The 19809-nt window shown below is 32.9% G+C and overlaps 2 protein-coding genes across 2 annotated transcripts; both read left to right on the top strand.

The window, feature by feature from the left end:
• The first annotated feature begins 10291 nt into the window (after nucleotides 1–10291).
• Nucleotides 10292–12729, top strand: LOC121261691 (F-box protein At1g55000). Its single transcript, XM_041164171.1, has 2 exons — nucleotides 10292–10798; nucleotides 12038–12729. Exons 1-2 carry the CDS (start codon nucleotides 10328–10330, stop codon nucleotides 12410–12412), a joined length of 846 nt encoding a protein of 281 aa, XP_041020105.1. The 5' UTR covers nucleotides 10292–10327; the 3' UTR covers nucleotides 12413–12729.
• A 5601-nt stretch (nucleotides 12730–18330) lies between these two features.
• Nucleotides 18331–19601, top strand: LOC121261689 (histone H2A.1-like). The gene is made up of 2 exons (XM_041164169.1): nucleotides 18331–18643; nucleotides 19168–19601. Exons 1-2 carry the CDS (start codon nucleotides 18440–18442, stop codon nucleotides 19399–19401), a joined length of 438 nt encoding a protein of 145 aa, XP_041020103.1. The 5' UTR covers nucleotides 18331–18439; the 3' UTR covers nucleotides 19402–19601.
• Nucleotides 19602–19809: the final 208 nt, after the last annotated feature.

The following is a 19809-nucleotide window of genomic DNA, read 5'->3' as shown; positions in this document are numbered from 1 at the left end:
ATAACATTTCTTTTATTGAAAAACCATAACAATAATCTAATTAGTCAGATATTATTTTAATAGGAGTTGTAGAGAGTAGAGGTAAGAAACTTAAATTCTAACATGACGGCAGGATATAATAATTTGGAACACATGCACCACTTGTTCAGAGAAAAAAAAATAGCAATAATGGAACCAATCTTAAGTATTATTATGATTGTAATATACATATTTTGAAGATATATCAATTTGCAGCCAAAGGGCCCAAATCCGATATTATTCTACGGATAGGGAATTAATTAATATTTCAAGATCAAATTATTGCTTTGTCTTATCCATTGCATCAAGATCAACATATATGATGGTATATATATTGTAGAGTGACAATTGACAAACTGCAATACCATACACATATATATGAGTAATGCTACATACAATCGTAAAATGTGCAAGTACTGTGCAGTCGCTTTAAAAAAAAGTAGAGTTTCTATTAAAAAATTAATTTCTTTTTATGTGAATCATGTATTTAATTACTTTTTTTCAAAATAATTATACGGCACTCACGAATTAACTAACTACTGCAACTATCATTTATATATATATATATATATATATATAATCACCGAGATATGGTGAAAACGATGTTATCTTTTCAAGTCTAATAAAGTTAAAAAAACATTGAGAAAATGTGCACTCTTTTTACTTTACATGATGTATAAAAGCAGCTTAATGTTGAAGTTATAATAAACGTGATCCACTAACAAACTCCATCATGATCATGTACAGGTTGAGCAATAAGATGAGTAAATTTCCCTAGTGCGTTCATGTTCATCCCAAGTAGCTAGTATATTAATCATGTATGCAGACAGCAGATCGTTAATGCCTGATTCAACCCAATTCATTAAAACCTCAACTAATTTGGACTGCAGAATTCGAAATTCCAAAATTTAAAGTCAAAAAAAAAAGTTGGACCAAGTTGAGATTCAAGGACTAATTAATTCGTGCATGCATCTAAAATCTCGGTGGTCAATGATCATGGTAATTCAACATTAATCTTCATTGATTTATTTATGTACCCAGCAAGCTGTGGCATTGGACATATCCCTTTATTAATTTCAATGTGGTTGTGATTATTTGTCATTAAAAATATACGAGACCTTTGAATTATGGACCAAATTAATTAGTTTGGTCAATCGTATACGTGCATGTGAGCATTCTAGTTATACTAATTAATTAAGCCCCAATTATTTTTCCGTGTGCAAGAAGGAATTCTCTACTTGAGCCCTAATTTGTTTTGATTATAATCATGAATTGTATTCTAGTAGGAACAAAAGGTTGATTTTTATTACTATAAAATCTCATTTTATAGAATATGATATTTCAAGTGCATTATTGGGAATTACTTTTATATATATATATATATATATTTTTTTTCTCCGGATATGTGCTTAATTAAAGAATAAATAACGTGAATAATACTAGATACAATTTTAAAATATACAAACATCGCACACCGATTCCGTATGCAAAACTTGTACAGTCTAAAACAGTGCAAACCTTTTTTTTTTTCAAATAATATATGTTTTTTAAAGACTTATGCATGCCAGAAGAGTTCCTGGCCCAAAGATCTGACTTTTATGTTAGAAATGAAGAAGATGAAGACAATATAAGCCAGGAAATGTAAAGGAAACTACAATTTTGGATTCCATTTCTAAAGGAAAAAGGCCCACCAACATCATTAATTATATATAAATATATAAAAACAAGTTTTTCCAAAATCAGCCGATCGAGCAGCCTCTTATTGGTTTCACGAAAAGAAAGCCAGTCAGAATTATGAGGCACTGTTTGGTGAAACAGTCTTCTCCCAAAATACTGAAGAGAAGGCATCAGATCAGAAGAACATGTCAAAATTGACAAATTAATAAAAGCAAGCTTAGCTGATGATCTGCAACATGTGTTTTATTATTAATTTCTTGATCATGTTGTTGTTTGAATACACTGATGAAGAAAATGTTAAGAAATTAAGTAGAGAGAAATGTTACGTTCACATAAGATTCTTACAGAAAATCTTTATTGAAAGGTAAATGTTTTTTTTTTTTCAATCATTTTAAATATTTTTAAAAGATATAAAAATTCATAAATTCATTTAAAAATATTTACTTAATTAATTAAGTAATTTTTTTAAAAAAAATAAAATAGAAATTTTCGATAAGTAATTTCTGTAGAAATAGTATTTTCCTTAGGTGAATGATGTGTATGGTTGGTTTTCAAACGTACGTACGTGCTGTCGTGGACAATCAAAATTAATGCTTATGTATGGTAGTCAAATTAGGGTCGTAGGTTGTTTCCACTTTTTACTAACCCAATGCCGACCTTCATATAGACAATTCTAAATTGGACACTGGATAGCATTATTCTCATTGACTGATGTGGATGTGGTGCATGCGTGGATATTTTGGGTAAGAGCCGAGATGGCTGAAAAGCGCGTTATGAATAGTAGGATGACACAAGCTAGCTGCAAACATACAATATCAATTGGTCATGCCCTGATGACATTTTTTAAGCTCCCCAAACATTAGCATCCTAAATATAATAATATTAATTATTATTATTATTATTGTACACTTTTTCTTTTTTCCCAATCCATTGGGTTCCACAAGGGGCATGACAACCATACGCAGTTTGAGGAATGGGTAAAGTTTTGCAAGAATGTATGGGATTATTATTTCATCTCCCATGGCTTCGAAAGATGATGGTTGGAAGCCATAACATCGCTCCCAACACATGTGCAAAGGTAATAGATTGCATGTGGGAATCATCATGGCCACACATGATGTGCTTGTAGACAGTATTCTTCTTGTGCTCGATGCTGTGATGGATTTGGCCAAGCCATTCGATCTCCAATGATGGAGGCGGTGGTTGGCGGAGTTGGGAGAGGGAAGAGGGAAGATGAGTAAATTAAAATAAAATAAAATGAGAAAATGGAGGAAAAGAGAAAAAAAAGGGGAAGGTATTGAAGTGTCAAGACTTAAAAGAGAGGGGAAGGATGGGGCTATTGGGTTTGTGAAACCTAGTTTATTGTTGTGGCGGTCCGACTTGATGATCCGGCCTGACAATGATTCGTTATGATTTTTAAGTGAATTTTCAACCATGTTCGCTTTGGCTTGGACTGATAAAAATTTTGGCACTATTATTTACTCAGGAAACACTAGACAGAAAGTTTACTAGATGTTCGCTTGACTTACAACTTGAGCGAAGATCAGATAGAAAGTTCGCTCGACTCAATGCTCGAGCGAAACCCAGACCGAGAGTTAGCTTGATACACGCTTGACACTCCGCTCGAGCGAATATTGCAGAAAAGTGAAAATTAAGACCTTTGCCGTGTAACCTTATAAATATGTTTATTTTGAACAGTATAGCCGTTCTAAACAATGAAAATCACTTCAAAGTGTATCTTGTGATTCCTCATGATTCATCAGTATAATAAAATCATCTACAGCTCCGTGGACGTAGGCACTTTGCCGAACCACTTAAATTTATATCGTGTGATTAATTGTTTAATTATTTCTGATTTACTTTTGCTTTATTGTCATTATTTTTCGCAACAGAGACAGGGACAGTCGGTTACCAAGGCTTATTTTGTATTTTTGTTGCTTTGCTAGAAAGTAGGGTTTGAGTAGAGGTGGCAACTTGTGTTAACGGGTCATGTTCATGTCATGTCAAGCCATGTATATTATATTATATGGGCCAACTTTAACACTACCCGTTAAGTTTAACAAGTCAGATTTTCAAATCTTAACATAACCCATTAAAATAACTTATTAACATGACACGACCCGTTTTGACCCGTTATAAATAAATTAAAAATATATCAACACGACCCGTGTCAAACCATTTATGTAAAGGGGTTGAATTGATCCAAATAATTCATTTGGCCTAATTAACATAATTTCACATAAAAGTTAAAATCACAATATCTTCCAAAAATATAAAACTAACTACAGAAGTCTAAAATTACAATACAATCAATAAAAAATACCAAAATTACAATCCAGAGGAAGTGTAGGAGGCGACCGTGACTTGTGAGAACTAACTCAACTAAGAACTGAGAGAGAGTGAGGGTCCGAGAGAGAGTTAGAAAATATAAAATAGGGTTATGATATTTTTGTTTTTATGTTAAAAATGATATAATTGTAATTTTGAGTAAAACATTTAAAATGTCTAAACGGGGTCACTAATGGGTTAAGTGGATTGACTTGCTAATGAATCATGTCTCAACAAGTCAACCCGTTTTGACTCAAATCCATTAACTTCATGTTATATTCATGTTGAGTTAACGGGTCGTGTCACATATTGTCATCCCTAAATTTGAGAGAACAAAAAAAAAAAAACATTTTCGGAGGTTTCATGAGGAGACATTTTGCAAAGGTAAATTGAAACCACTCATGTTGTGAGCTAAAAAGATTCCATGAAATGTAGATTACATGACAAAAATTTATTGATTCTAGGGGACCCCAAAGTAAAGTAGTGATATAAAGGTGCAAAACTTGTCCGAGTTGTCCATTTCCCAACGGGAAGAAAAGGGCTCAAGTAGGTCTCAACTAACGATGATCTTTTCGAAGATTATATATATGTGTTTCTTACTTAATGAGCCTCTAATGTAGCTGAGTCGAGGTAGATGTTTCTTAGTAAGTGTGTATATATAATCCTCAATGGATTACAACATGAGTGTGGTTGAGTTAGTCAATGTTGCAGAAAAACCAATGATTCGTTATGATTTTTGAGTGAATTTTCAACCATGTTCATTTCAGCTTGGGCAAAATTTTGGCACTGTTTTTTACTCAGGAAGCATCAGACAGAAAGTGTGCTCGACATTCGCTTGACTTTTAGCTCAAGCGAAGATCAGATAGAAAGTTCGTTCGACTTAGCGCTCGAGCAAAGCTCATACAGAGAATTTGCTCTATGTGCGCTCGACCTTCCGCTTGAACGAATATCGCAGAAAAGTGAAAATTAGGGCTTCCGCCATGTAATCATATAAATATGCTTATTTTGAACAGTATGACTGTTCTGAACAGTGAAAAATGAATCATAGCATAATAAAATATCTTCTAAAGTTTCATGGAAGTAGACGCGTTACCAAACTACGTAAATTTGTATCGTGTGATTGATATTTAATTATTTCTTATTTACTTTTGCTTTATTGTCATTATTTTTCATAACAAAGGCATGGGTGGGTGGCAAAGCAGGAGTTCCATCGACCGCCAATACTTCTTTTGTATTTTGTTGCTTTGCTAGAAAGTAGGGTTTGAGAGAACAAAGAATACAAAACCAAAAAACATTTTTCGCAGGTTTCAGGGAGGAGACTTCTTGTTTTCCCTTTTTTAATTTTTAGGACAATCATTCAAGATGTAAAGGTGAATTGAAACCACTCATGTTGTGAGGTAAAACGATTCCACGAAATGTAGATTACATGACAAAAATTTATTGATTCTAGGGGACCCCAAAGTAAAGTAGTGATAATTAAAGGTGCAAAACTTGGTCCAGCTTGTTCATTTCCCAACGGGAAAAAAAGGGCTTAAGAGTAGGTCTCAACTAACGATGATCTTCTCGAAGATTATACATATGTATTTCTTACTTAATGGATCTCTAATGTAGCTGAGTCGAGATAGATGTTTCTTAGTAAGTATGTATATATGATTCTCATGAATAGATTACAACAAGAGTGTGGTCCAGTCAGTCAGTGTTGTAGGAGAACCAAACTCCAATATGTGGTTGATCTTCACCTAATAATGTCATTTTCTTTTGATTCCAAGTTACCATCAAACCCAACCAAATACCCAATTCTAAGTGGGCCTAATTCTAAGTGGAGACAATAATTAATAGTCATGTGGGAAAGAGATCTGCACTCTTATCTCTTAACTTCCTATGAATATTCAACCATCAACCTCGATCGATCTTGCTTTTATATTGGATATGCTGCATGCGTTTATCCCCCTAGATTTAATACCACAAGATCCCTTGAGAAACGACCAATGTCTCTGATGATCTCCTTTTTCAAATTATGGGGTTGGAAAACTTGAACAATCAACCTTTAAATGGTTAGGCGAGGCCAACACTATGGGATCGATACACCTAGCTAGAAGGTTTCCAAAGGCTTCGATATAGATGTGATGCTTATTATACAGAATAATTTATGAAGGTATATAAGTTGCTTAGGATTTTTTTTTTTTAAAAAAAAAAAAGATAAAAAGAAGAAGAAGATAAACATCTTCCATATGACCACGTAATTCAGAGGAAGTAAACGCGTTATTTATTATGAGACCCTTAGAGCATTAGTATTGGATTATGTAAATGCAAATGTAAAATTTGCATAATATGACATGATTTTATATTTGATTATTTCACTCAAAATTTATTTTCACATTGGATTATTCATCTATTTATTAGTAAAAATAATAATAGAATATTATAAATTTAATAATATTTTTTTTCAATTTTTTTTGTTCTATTAATTTTTTTTTTCTAAATTTAGAGGTACATGGAAATATTAATGTTGTACAATATGAGCCTTGCAGTATACAACCCTTCAGATACAAACATTAATTGGAAAATTGATACAATCATTCATTATACAACAATTAATGCTCATAACGCTACAGAAAAAAATTGAGTTTAACAATTATTGCTATTAATGCAATAGGGAAAAAAAAGGAAAAAAAGAAGGGAAGGACAACAAAACACAAGGGATGCTGAAGAGGAAGAACACGTGGGAAGAAATGAAAAAAAAAAAAAAAAAAAAAAGTTCAGTAGAAGCCAAAACTGAGGGAAGTGAGAGAGCTTGCGAGGAAGAAAATATTTGTAATTCCCTTTGGAATTCTATTAGCCAAACTCTCCATTAGATTTACATTTGTATAATTCAATGAGAGTGTTCTTAACAGTTACCTTTATGAAAAATGTTAAAATACAAATATTTTAAATGATTGAGTATATCAATAAGCAGGTTTGCAAATGTGTTTTTTTATACCTTGATTGTTGCCTGAAATTAGAAGAATATGAACTCATCAAAAGGGTTCCATTAAAGAGGACATATTCATCGATGAAGTTATCGGCAGAAAGCTCACGTTATCTCTTGCATGGAGAGTGATCCTTGGTATTCTATACAAAAGTGAGTGGTGGTCACAAGTGTAAGTGCTCCCAAAATCTTATACATGGATGGATATTCTCCAAATATGCATTCTAGATTAGTAGGAAAGTTCAGATCTTCTTAATAGTAGAACTAATAATTCATATATATATATAGTCACTCGAATCATCTTCAGTGACAAAGCAAAGTATGAAGGGTTGCTATAGTGACAATAGGTACACGGTATTGTAGCACATTTGAATTAGTCTAATGTAAATTCACTATTGGGACATCAAAAGATTTTCTCTTTGGAATCACAAGAGCTACGCTTATCACTTTCTTTATGTGCTAGAGAGAATAAATTAATGCGAATAATATTATATATAGTCGTTGAAAAAAAATAGAGTCCACTATTAAATTTTTTTTTTTATATAGATCTCATATTTATTTATTTTTTTAAAAAAATTTATCTTTTATTTATACGTTTTACGATTATAAATATCATTTCTCTCGAAGAGAATTACGAAGAAAGAATTTGTACCGCACCCAACTATAATACGGAGGAAGAGCAAATTAGGCCATATGCGTCACATTTTTCATTGCTTTTCAATTCATCCATCCACAAGGACTGAAATGTAATTATCTTATTGAAAATATAATTGGACGTGTCATTAATGGTTCCGTAGTTGGTGTCAACCTTTTTAACACAGTTGACAAAATCTGCGGCCCAACAGTTGGGCCCCCAACTGATCAAATCGACACAAAATCTTGGCTTATATGTAATTTTTCTTTCGGATCCAGATCCAGTTAAGATTCTAGGGCCTAGAATTACTATCCAAATATTCTTGGACTTATAGCGGAGGAGATATTTGATGTGTATTGAATAATTATATAAGATAATTCTATATATAATTATAAAATACGTAAATGTTATATAATCACTTTGAAAAAAATATAATTTATTATTAAAAAATTAATTTCTTTTATGTAATTCGATATTTTATTCATTTTTTTTAAAAAGATTATGCGACGATTGCATAATTCACGGTTATAAATATATTTTCTCAATTATATATATATATATAAGTTTAAAGAGTTAGTCTACATACAGTCCCCAAATGGAGACGACTCATGCATGCCCATACAATTATGCTTAAAAAAATTTTAAAATTACAATAATATTCTTTTTAAAATGATGTTTTTCCCTTTTACCCACATTAATCAATGGGACTGCACGCATAGTCCCTGCTAAGGACTGCAACTAGAATTTCTCAAGTTTTTAAAGAGAAATTCTATTTGCAGTCTCCAAATGGAGACTGCATGTACAAGCCCTTCATTAAATAGAAAAAAATATCATTTTGATAAGGATATTATTGTAATTTTAAAAAAAATTAAAAATAAAATTAACTAGACTTGCAATGCACTCCCCAAATGGGGATTATACGTGCATTGCTCATTTATAAAATACATAAATTTCACGCAATTTTTTTTTATAAAAAACTAAATCCGATCATAAAAAAGTGTAAAATATTCATTTTTCTTAGGTCTTATTTGGATAGTGAAAATATTTCATCTCATCTCATCTTATGATTACAATTTTTTTAAATTTTCACACAAAATATAATAAATAATTTAACTTTTTCAAAAATAATAATATTAAAAATAATATTCTAATAATATTGTATTTAACTTTCAACTTTCATTTAAAATTATTTTATTTTATCTCACTATCTAAATCGCACATTTAAACGGTTTGGTCTATGTGTTAGTATGATATATTTTTATAAAAAACTTGCGCAAGACTTGTCCATTTAGAGCTTGTCCCTAACAATTTATGTATTCATCTCTCACATTTTAAACTAATAAATTCAGGAGATCCAAATCTTCTGATTTTGATAAAAATCTCTCTTTTTTATCAAAATGGTTCGAAATGAACCTCTCTTTTTTTCATGCCGTTTTTTACTTCTTATCACTCGTCAGTAAAACCTCTTAAATTTTGTTAATTTCATCTCATATAAATTTTAATAATAGGATTACCTCATATTTTGTTATGATAATAAAATAAAATAAAAAGCAATGACTTTCGTATCTTGTGATTAGGAGTGTCAAATCATGTTAACGAGTCGTGTTCGTGTCGTGTTAAAATATGTATATTATACTATATGGGTCAACCCTAACCCGACCCGTTAAACTTATCATGTCAAAATCTCAAACCCTAACATGATCCATTAACATAACGGGTCGTGTCGTGTCAATCCGTTTTGACCCATTTATGTAAATGAATTGAACAGATCCGAAATTAACCCGTTTGACCTAGTTAAATTTAATATAAGTTTATATAAATATTAAAATCACAACATCTATATAAAATATAAAACTAACTACAAGTCCAAAATTACAATCTAAATAATAAAAATATCGAAATTAAAATCCCAACAATTTTATTTTTAAGTATAAAGGTATAATTGTAACTTTAACTTACTTAACGGGTCAAAACTGATTGACATGTTATTAACCCGTTAAGCAATCGTGTCTTAACGGGTCAACTCGTTTTGATCCGAACTCGTTAAAGCTAAACTCTAACTCGTTTTTATCGTGTCGTGTTCGTGTTGGGTTAACAGATCGTGTTACATATTGTCACCCATACTTGTTATTTTTAGTTACACCAATTGATATCATATTTTAACAAAGTATTATAAGCCAATCATATAAGTAAAAATTAACTTAAAATGTTACAAAGTTGTATGATTAAAAATGATAAAACTTAAAATTTTAAAAAATTATTTAGAAATAAAATGAGAATACTATTATGACTATAATCTTTATAGTTAATTTCAAAACCAAGACTTGTGATTCAAAATTTAATTTTTTAATTTTATAAAATTGATATATTCATAATTATGTGCTTTAGTTGTTAGAAAATTAAATACAGAGTTTTTATTTACTAATTTCAATATTAATGTCACGTATCAACCAATCAAAAATTAACATGTGTCATTATATTAGTTTTCTAAAAAATAAATTGACAAAAATATCCAATTGCGAAATTTCTTAAAGTTTGAATATTAATTTTGTAAAATTTAGAAACTTAAATATCGATAAAAGTGTGAACATAAATTGATTTTATAATTAACTCTAATTTTTATTTTATATAAAAATCCCAGCTACTATTCCAACTTAACGTCGTATCTTGTCCACCTAACAATCATCCTGTCCGATCAATCCATGGAAGAATCTTTCACCTCCCAGCTCTCATTTCTCTCTCTAGAAATTGGTTGCCGAGGCGACGAATACGAAGTCGAAAACGAATTCCTCCCACACCTCAACCACCCTCCAATCCCAAACCCAGCCCGCAGCGATCCCAGCAGCTCCGAATTCTCAACGCCAGCAATCTCCCCGATGAACTCCAATTTCTCGGCCCTCACGTGCCGTGACACACTCCGAATCATCCTCCAGAAGCTCCCCGTCCCCGACCTCGCCCGTGCGAGCTGCGTCTGCCGGCTCTGGTACTCGGTCGCTTCCGACCACGAAATCGTCGCCGGAGCCTTCAAGGCGCCGTGGAAATTGAAGGACGTTATAGGAAAGCCCGTTTCTGGAAGCTTCTGGAGGGACAATGGGATCGGGAAGTTTGCGATATCTCATCGGCTTGTCAAGGGAGACACCCTTGCCAGACTGGCTATAAGGTATTCAGTTCAGGTATGGATATTGTAACCCTTTGGTCACCAAGAAAGTGTAGGAAACGACGAGAGAATATAATTTCTTCTAATTTTTTACTGGAAAATATATAGCTAGGATAGTTCATTTTTTATTTCTTTTGTTTGCGTGGGTGGTCAAATATGTCGACTTATTAGGTTCTGTCTATTAATATTTATATATATATATATATATAGATAAACTTGATTGTACTTGAAAATTGTCTTTCACAATGTCTTTGTCTGGTTTCTGATAAAATTAAGGCAATGCAAAGAAAATTGATTATTATTTTTGGCTTGCTGCTTTGTATCATGGTTATATACTTATACAGAGGGAGAGAGAATTGAGTAAGCGAAATTATATGATAGAGAGTGAATGTTTTGTTTTTAAGCCCCAAAATTTGTCTAATAATTCTCAAAGCTCGCCTTTTTTATTACGAAATACTATTTTTCATCATGGCATAATTGGCATTGCTGTATTATGAATACAAGTTACTTTTTTATGAGCAAATACAAGTTTGATATGGTAAGAGTGTGAATTGTGATTGTTATGAATGCAACTTAAGCTCCAAAATGGTCTGAGGCAATGTTCTCTAAGTTCATATACAAGTTCTCAAATTTCTTTCCTCATTGTTTAACATTGAATCATTCCTGTTGATATACCAGTATTTCCCGTTGGACAATGCAAAAGGCCCTACAATGTGTTTCAATATGTTACTGCTGATTATCAATGTAGTTAATGTGTGCAAAATTGACTCATCTATTGAAGAATTGTGCCGGTGTCTGCAATTTTTTTTTTTTTTTTGAATTATTATTATGAAAGCTTGCTCGGTAAGTAGCTTTTAGTGCATCATGCCTCTCAAGGAGATTTTTGGTTTGAACGCAATCTACTATATATAGAGGTTTCTTTTCTGTGCACACCTATGCTATCACCGTGATAGGAGGCTCAAAGAAGAAGGTTGGCAGGGGAACCATTCACCAGTTGTTTGACGAAAACGTGACGAGACCAAATTAAAAGACGATGAAACCAAACCAAAGACATTTTCTGTGTGAAACCATTCTTCAAAAATAAGAATTGTAGAATCTATTGCTGACTTGGCTTCGCACATGATCATCTATTCATTTTGCTCTATCCTTTCCCTTTGCGGGGAGTTGTTCGTTTGGTGATTCACTTTTTGTAGGCTGGTTTGTCACTTCAAAGGCATTGACATTCTTAATTTTGATTTTTTTTGGGTGTTAGCAGGTCATGGACATAAAACGTGTGAACAACATGATGAGCGACCATGGCATATACTCGAGGGAGAGGTTGTTAATCCCTATAAGCAATCCTGACATTCTCGTAAATGGGACATGCTACATCGAGCTAGATACCGATGCCAGAAGGGAAGTGGCAGTGTTATATCTTGAAGGTGATACTAATAGAAATTCCAGCCACTTGTTGAATAGGATGACTACTGAACAAGGGAAGAGGAGGATTCTTGACTCGTTGAAGAGAAGCATGCAAGTTGATGATGGGACTGCTCAATATTACCTTTCTATTTCCAACGGTGATCCCCGGGCTGCGCTCTCAGAGTTCTCCAAGGACCTTAGGTGGGAGAGGAAAGTGGGCCTGACCTAGTTGCTGATATATAATGTGGAGCACAGCTACTTGGAACACAGAACCATATAACAAATGGTGAAGAAAGGCCGAGACAATATCTCTTTGCACCGTCCTGGCAAAAATGTGTTTAAAATTTGAATTCTTCAGCTTCTTCGGAAATTCTAGACTTGGAATCCATCCCTACTATTCTTCGCCTCTTATTATCACGGGTACCCCTTTAATAAAGCAATTACAGTTGGAAGGTTGTGACTCCTGTAAATTAAACATAAAAAAATTACCTCTTCATCTTGGAGTTCATATCAATCATTTGAATGGAATGCTTGAAGTTATGTTCTCGTCTCTTATGTTTAGTAAAGGTTCTGCCTTTGCTCTTTTTATTTGCATTGGTTTTCTGACTGAAATTGCTCACAACATGGCATAGAAGCCGGCGAGAGCAGAATTGGGTACTGAGGTATTCTCAGGTATTTTGAGGATACCTCACTACTATTTTGTATTTTATTATTATTTTTCACCTATTTTTATTTACTATTCAATATTCTATCATTATTTTTTCATTACTTCTTCACTATTATTCACATAATACCTCATAATACCTCACTATCCAACCGTAAGGGTCATTAACTAGAGTGGAGGTGGTGACTTTTTTTTATCACTCAGTAGAAGAAAACATCTATGCTACACTGTCGTTTTGCTTTACTTTTTTGTTTCCCTCGACAATTTATAGGTTTGCCATGCTCTATTTCCGAACACGGATGATAGTAGGAGGAGAAAAGGGAATCCAGAAAAGACATTGGCAACAATTGAACGATACCGAAGACAATTTCACAAAGCAACCCCATATGCTTAGCCCCTCCATAAAAGGAAAGAATCTTAAGACAGTACTGTCTTTGTCCTTTTACATTGTCCCATATCGTTTTAATTCAGCAAAAATGAAAAATAAAAAATCAATATTTCCATGGGTTTTGACCGCATCGTTTTTGCCATAATCGGCTTCTCCGCTTCCTTCTTCTTCTGCGTGTCCAACTTGAAGAGATGGCAGAGACAACAAATCACAGCAGAGAAACTAAGACACATCAGCGAGGCCTTGGAACATGCAGAAGTAAGAGTGTTGAGGTTCCAAGAAAGACACGACCGAATTCTAAGCCAAGTATGCTCTTTTTACTTAGCCAATAAGGAACTTGTGGAGGCATTGGAAGGTGCTCGAGCTGCCATGAATGAGGCAATGGAGTTTGCTGCTAATCTCAGAAGAATGCAAACGAAGATCATTAGCAGTTTTCCTGATGAAGTTGATGCTATTATGTTGTATAGGTCAAATGAGGAGGACTCAGGCCGGCGGCCTGCTTCTCAAGGCCCGACTTGAGGTTAGTGCATGTTAAAATGACTTTTTCTTTTTATTAAAATGAGATGTTCTAATAACATTATAATTTTTTCATGTTTTATAAATAAAAGTGTAGATGTGAGAATTATAAAGAAAGTTTAGGAAAAGAAATAAATAAAAAATTACATAGATGAACAGTGCATGTTAAATATAGAGAAGCACGTGAACTCATATGTATTTTACATAATCCAACGAAAGTCTATTCTGACATATTGTTCTAAAAATTGCAAAATAGAGAAGCCATTAAAGAGTGCTCTATGAGTAGAGGCATGCGCCCATGTAAATTAATTATAATATATATATATATATATATATATATATATATATATATTCCATGGTAATAAAAATGTTTACAGTATATATGGAGTTCTATCCTAAGCCTCTCCACTTTCCAATTTTGTTTTTTGATATGTAATATACATAGAGAGAGATACGAATTTTATTCACAAAGAAATCTCAAAATAAATTTACAAATTGGTATGTTATGATGTACTACATGAAATTGTAATATTCTTTTGATTATAAAATAGATATAATATATTATGTAAAATTACGTCAATTTATAAATTTATTTTTAGATGCTGTGTGAATCTAACACGTCTCATAAGTTATTCGCGGTCGGTTCATATATCTTGACAAATATCAAATGGTTGAGACATTCGCTTTGCATTACATGGGCTATAGCACATTTCATTCAGTCCATTATGTACAGTTTTTCTCCAAAGCTGATGATTGAACAAAATATTGTTAAATGGTTTTTATAAATACTCCAAATTGCCTGTCAAAAGCTTATTGTCATTAATATGAAGAAGAGTTACCTCGGAGTCTAAACTATTCTTAAGAGTTAAGTCATATAAATTTTTTGTAATTTCACAGTTCAACCTATTCCTGGACTCCTGGCTTTGATTGCAGTTAAAATTTATCATAATCGAATGACTTAAAAGCATTGGTAATGGCTAGGTCAAGTCTAAATTTTGGCTAGAATTTTAAATTTTAGCTATAGCATTAACTTTTGACTAGGTGAATCTACATTAGACTAACCATATTAAAGTCAAATAATAATATAATATTATATAATAATATTTTACAATTTTTTTATATATTTTACAAATACACTTCATATATTAATTAATAATTTATATTTTACTTAAAATTATTGTTTTCTAACTATTTATTTCCTCAACCTAATATTAACATTTGATACTAATATTGACTGAGGTATTTAACCACATCCATTAGAATATTACAATGCTAATATACAAATAGATGCATGGCTGAACTACCCATATTACTATATAATATCACTTCCAATAAAATTGCAAGTGTAATCAAATCTCATAATGAATCATGCAAATATGGACATCAAGATTGTGTGAGAGAGAGATAGAGATTTGAACATAATCTAGACAACAGTACGAGTAAGTGTGCAACTTAAAAATCAGAACTGCTAGGACAACTAGTATCCATGAACTTCATAATAAAAATGGAGATGCTACAACAAAGCATGGCTGAAAGTATTGAAAAACCCAAAAACAAAGTTGATTTTAAGTAAAATAAGTAAAGAAATACGGTAAAAACACCATAACACGAAAAAAGGAAATGATTAGAATTGTTCATAATATATATTGTAAGAATTTTAGAGGAAATCAAAAGACAAAAAGAATTGAGAAAAAACTATATTCTCATTCATGAAAATGAATCAAAAATACAAATGTTATCTTCTACCTCGCACTCGACTGTACTATCCACTACACTAATTCAGTCCTACTAAAAATACTAAGAATGACACTATAATAGAAATTTATTTACAAGCAACAAGCCAAAACAGAGTCCACAGTCCACAAAATAATGAAGACACATAATTTAGTTTAATAAAATATATTCTCAACAAAATAATATATATACATATTTGGTAACAGTACACAAATTACCAACACAGTTCAATTTCTAGTACAAAGATAATATCCACAGTCTAAGCATTTAGTTGCTACCCACCCACATATTTATCCAACCCACATGTGGCTGGGCAGCCACTAAATTTTCAAAAAATTTAGTATTACCAATATTAGAAGTTAGACACCTCCATAAGGTGTTGAAGTAGATATAGATGTACCTCCGGAATGAGACTTTGAATCCTCAAAAATTGTTAGTTGCATATTACGGAAATATTTTCGCTGCATGGCATTCATGCCACGTACATTTACATCATCATTTTTAGTTCAAAACTCTTCTTCTTTAGTTCAAATTTCTTTTCCTCTAGTTCAAACTTCTTATTCTTTAGTTCAATTAATTTCTCACTTTTTTGGTCTGCTTTCGACATAGCATTTATCCGCTCTTCCATGGTCATCGCTCTATCCTCGATCATTTTAGCTAACACAATTTGATCTCTACCTCTTTGCCTTTTATTGACTTATGCTTTATCTCCCTTTCTTTCTCAGCTTTTTAAAGTTCTCTTTTTGGCTAAATATCATTATCTAGTATCATCTATTCTTTTCAACTTCTAATTGTGGGAGGGGGAGTTCCACTAAATCCAAGAATATAACAATATACACTCTTGTAGGAATACAGTTCATACCACTGTAAAACTAACGTTCAAGATTTGCGGTAGAAGATGGCTCCAAGGTTAGATTTTATTTGTGGTGTGGAAAAATGAAGCTTTTCCGAATGTGTGCATTGTCGCTCATCCTGAACTCGTGCCATGCAACAGAGTTCCGACAAAACCAAATGCATAGTATGGTGATAACCAAATGCAAAGTTCCAATAAAAACAAATGCATAGCAAAATACAATGAATCAAATGCATAGTATGGGGATAATCGCAAATGAAAAAACAAATGCATAGCAAAAAACAGAGTTCCAACAGACAATTTAAGAAACTAAGAAAATCTAAAATACCCAAATCACAAATCAAAATACCGAAATCACAAATTAGATACACAGAAATACCCAAGTCGCGATTTTCTATTTCAGTTTGTGGAGGAAATGTGCAACCTTTTAGACAATGATTCATCGGCAAGGCAACCTTGTGGCAGAGTGGTCCTTGCAAACCCTAACACAGAAAAATCACTTGATGAAATGAGAGAAAATAGAAAGAGAAAAAGGAGAGGAAATCTAAACAGAGAATAAGGAGAGAGGAGCGAGGAAGAGAAATTACCTTTTGGGCTGGAAGACGACGGCTACGTGGACTCACGATGGAGAGAATGCGTCTTGGGTTGAAGAAGACGCAAATCTCTTGGTTGCTTGCGGTTGAAGAAGACGAATGACTCAAGACAAGGTGTTCGCACGTTTCGGGATGAAGAAAGGAAAAACGAGAGAAATGTGATGAAGAAAGATAAATGAAAGAGAGAAAGTAGATGAAATAATAAATATTGATTTCAATGATGAACAGTAACTCGCTATTTTTAGAGAGATGTTTGAATTTACTGTAGCTGAAGTTTTTAAACTTTAGACTTTTAGCTAGTTCAATATAGATACTTTTTTTACATATAGTTAAATTATAGACTTGTATTGATATTTGGCAAGGTTATTGCCAATACTCTTAGGGTATTCTAAAATATAATATTTTTGTAAAAATTTCTGAAATTTGGGATGAAATCAAAAGCATTCCAAAACATGCCTTATATGTGTTGATGTTTTAACATTTTAAAATTTAAAACTTAATTTAAAAGAAATAAAGCTGCCACTTAATATGTATTATTTACAACTTATTTACAATTTATATTAAATTTTAAATATAATAATATTTTTTATTAAATTTAAACCCATAAAATAAAAATAAAATTCAAAATAATATTATTTTATTACAAAATTCTAAACAAGATATTATATAATAAGAGAAATGATACCATTTTTTTTTATTTTATTTAACGATTAAAAAAGTATTTTTTAATAATATAATAATTTTTTTTAAATGTTTAAAAATATAAAAAAATACATAAAAAAAAGATATTTAACCTTCACTATAAGCAGTGTCAGAAGCCACTATGGCTCTAGCACTTTCCTATATAATAGCAGAACAAATTTATCTATTATTTATTTTTTAATTATCTTCTCACGATCTCATTATATATAAGTTTATAAGTGAAATATAATAAATAATTTTTAATTATCTAATATTATATTATAGGATGATAAGAATTGAGATGATGAGTTACATTACTCGTAATAGTAAATCTATCATTTATCTTACTTTAAAATTAAGTCGATTAATGCGTCACCTACGTGTCCACTCTTATACCGTTAGATCTCTATCCATTGCAGACCCATCCAAAATTGTACGTGACGCATATTTTTGTTACCACAGCTGTAACAACCTAATTGGTTACGACAAAAACCCACGGATTGCCAACGTGGAAGGAGTTTCAACCGTCAGGTCCAACTTAGAGGACCGTTTAGTCAATGAAATTACATCCATAACTCGAAGTACCTAGAGGAAGAACCCCATTCGCTGAAACCAAATCACCCGGATAGCCAGCGTGGCAACTTCCCAGCTGTCCAATCTGAGCACCAAAAACCCGGATCTCCAACCTCACGCCCCCTATAAATTAAATGCCGCCCTCTCGGTTCTACACCACTCCAAAGAAAATTCAAAACTAGCGCTCTGAAAGTTTCACTCTCCAAGGCATTTCGTTTCGGTTCTGTTCAAAGAACATTTCGATTCTCTTTCCAATGGAGGCAGCGAAGACGTCGAGGGGAGCGGGAGGACGAAGAGGTGGAGACAGGAAGAAGTCGGTCTCGAAGTCTATGAAGGCTGGGCTTCAATTCCCCGTGGGTCGGATTGCTCGGTATTTGAAGAAGGGTCGCTACGCTCAGAGGACAGGCTCTGGTGCTCCGATATACCTCGCCGCGGTTCTTGAATATCTCGCTGCTGAGGTACTTTTAGATCCTCGATACATCTTTTGATCTTTTTGGCCTTGGTATCTTACATCTCGAGTGGCTAGTTTGCGCTTTTGTGTTTGTTTTTATTTTTATTTTTATTTTTGATAATGGCTCCTGTGTTTGTTGCTCGGTCACTGAGGAATAGAAAAGCGAGAAATGGAGTATTCGCTTTTTCTTCCCGGATCATATAGACACTGAGAGAAAGGAAATGTGACGAGCATGTCTGGCGTTTCGCAATTTATTTTCTTTTTATCAGATAGGACTTCAGTTTCTTTTTTATTCTGGATGATGTTGGTAAATATTTTCTGTACGGCTCTTAAAGTTTATCTTGGTGAACTTTTTTCGTATGTTTCTAAATGTAGAAAAATGAGCGGAAGACAGATGATAGGATATGAAATATAGATTTTCGGAATCATTCTGTCGTTTTTGGATTCATTTTCTGTGATGTATTACTTTTCGAGTCCTAATAGTTTTTCCCCCGGTTTCAGGCGCTAATTTTTGTGTTGGGTGAAATGCAGGTGCTGGAGTTGGCAGGCAACGCGGCACGTGACAACAAGAAGAACAGGATAAACCCGAGACATGTCCTTTTGGCCGTGAGGAACGACGAGGAACTGGGAAAGTTGCTGCAGGGGGTAACCATTGCTAGCGGCGGAGTTCTACCGAACATCAACCCCATCTTGCTGCCCAAGAAAACAGCTACTGAATCTGATAAAGCATCGAAATCGCCGAAGAAGACCCCCAAAAAGGCCTAGTCTAGTAAAGATAGTTTAAGGGAAGAAAAGAAGAAAAAAGAAAACCCGCATTTTGTATAATGATCTCTGTGTATGAGATTGTTTTGTTTATTTTTAGATCTTAATCCGAATTTAGTTATCCTTTTTGTTAGGAAGTTTCTGGTGCATATTGTAGTTGCGTAAAGTTTAACTAGTTAATGAAAAGCTATCGGTTTTCTTTATGTTCATTTTGCGTTATGTTACTTTGATTTACGATGTGATCGGGTGTTTTTACTCGGAGAAGCAATACGTGTCCCTAGTGATACGTCGCGGAAAGTTGAAATACGAAGGGTGAGGATTTCACTCTTCCACGATTCAGTGTCATTCTCGAGTGATTTGTTACGTTTATTAAGGATTTCTAAAGTAACTTTTTCTTTGGCATTTTCCGTA

Source organism: Juglans microcarpa x Juglans regia, chromosome 4D (assembly GCF_004785595.1).
Source record: "Juglans microcarpa x Juglans regia isolate MS1-56 chromosome 4D, Jm3101_v1.0, whole genome shotgun sequence".
Taxonomy (NCBI): Eukaryota; Viridiplantae; Streptophyta; class Magnoliopsida; order Fagales; family Juglandaceae; genus Juglans; species Juglans microcarpa x Juglans regia.
Note: the sequence above shows the minus strand (reverse complement) of the source record. Positions and strands in the feature narration are given on the sequence as shown.

Bases quoted from the DNA above. Each gene is read 5' to 3' on its own strand.
- LOC121261691 (XM_041164171.1), top strand. From the start codon at position 10,328: ATGGAAGAATCTTTCACCTCCCAGCTCTCATTTCTCTCTCTAGAAATT. The intron at 10,799-12,037 runs GTATGGATATTG...GGGTGTTAGCAG, and splicing joins CTATAAGGTATTCAGTTCAG to GTCATGGACATAAAACGTGT.
- LOC121261689 (XM_041164169.1), top strand. From the start codon at position 18,440: ATGGAGGCAGCGAAGACGTCGAGGGGAGCGGGAGGACGAAGAGGTGGA. The intron at 18,644-19,167 runs GTACTTTTAGAT...GGTGAAATGCAG, and splicing joins TTGAATATCTCGCTGCTGAG to GTGCTGGAGTTGGCAGGCAA.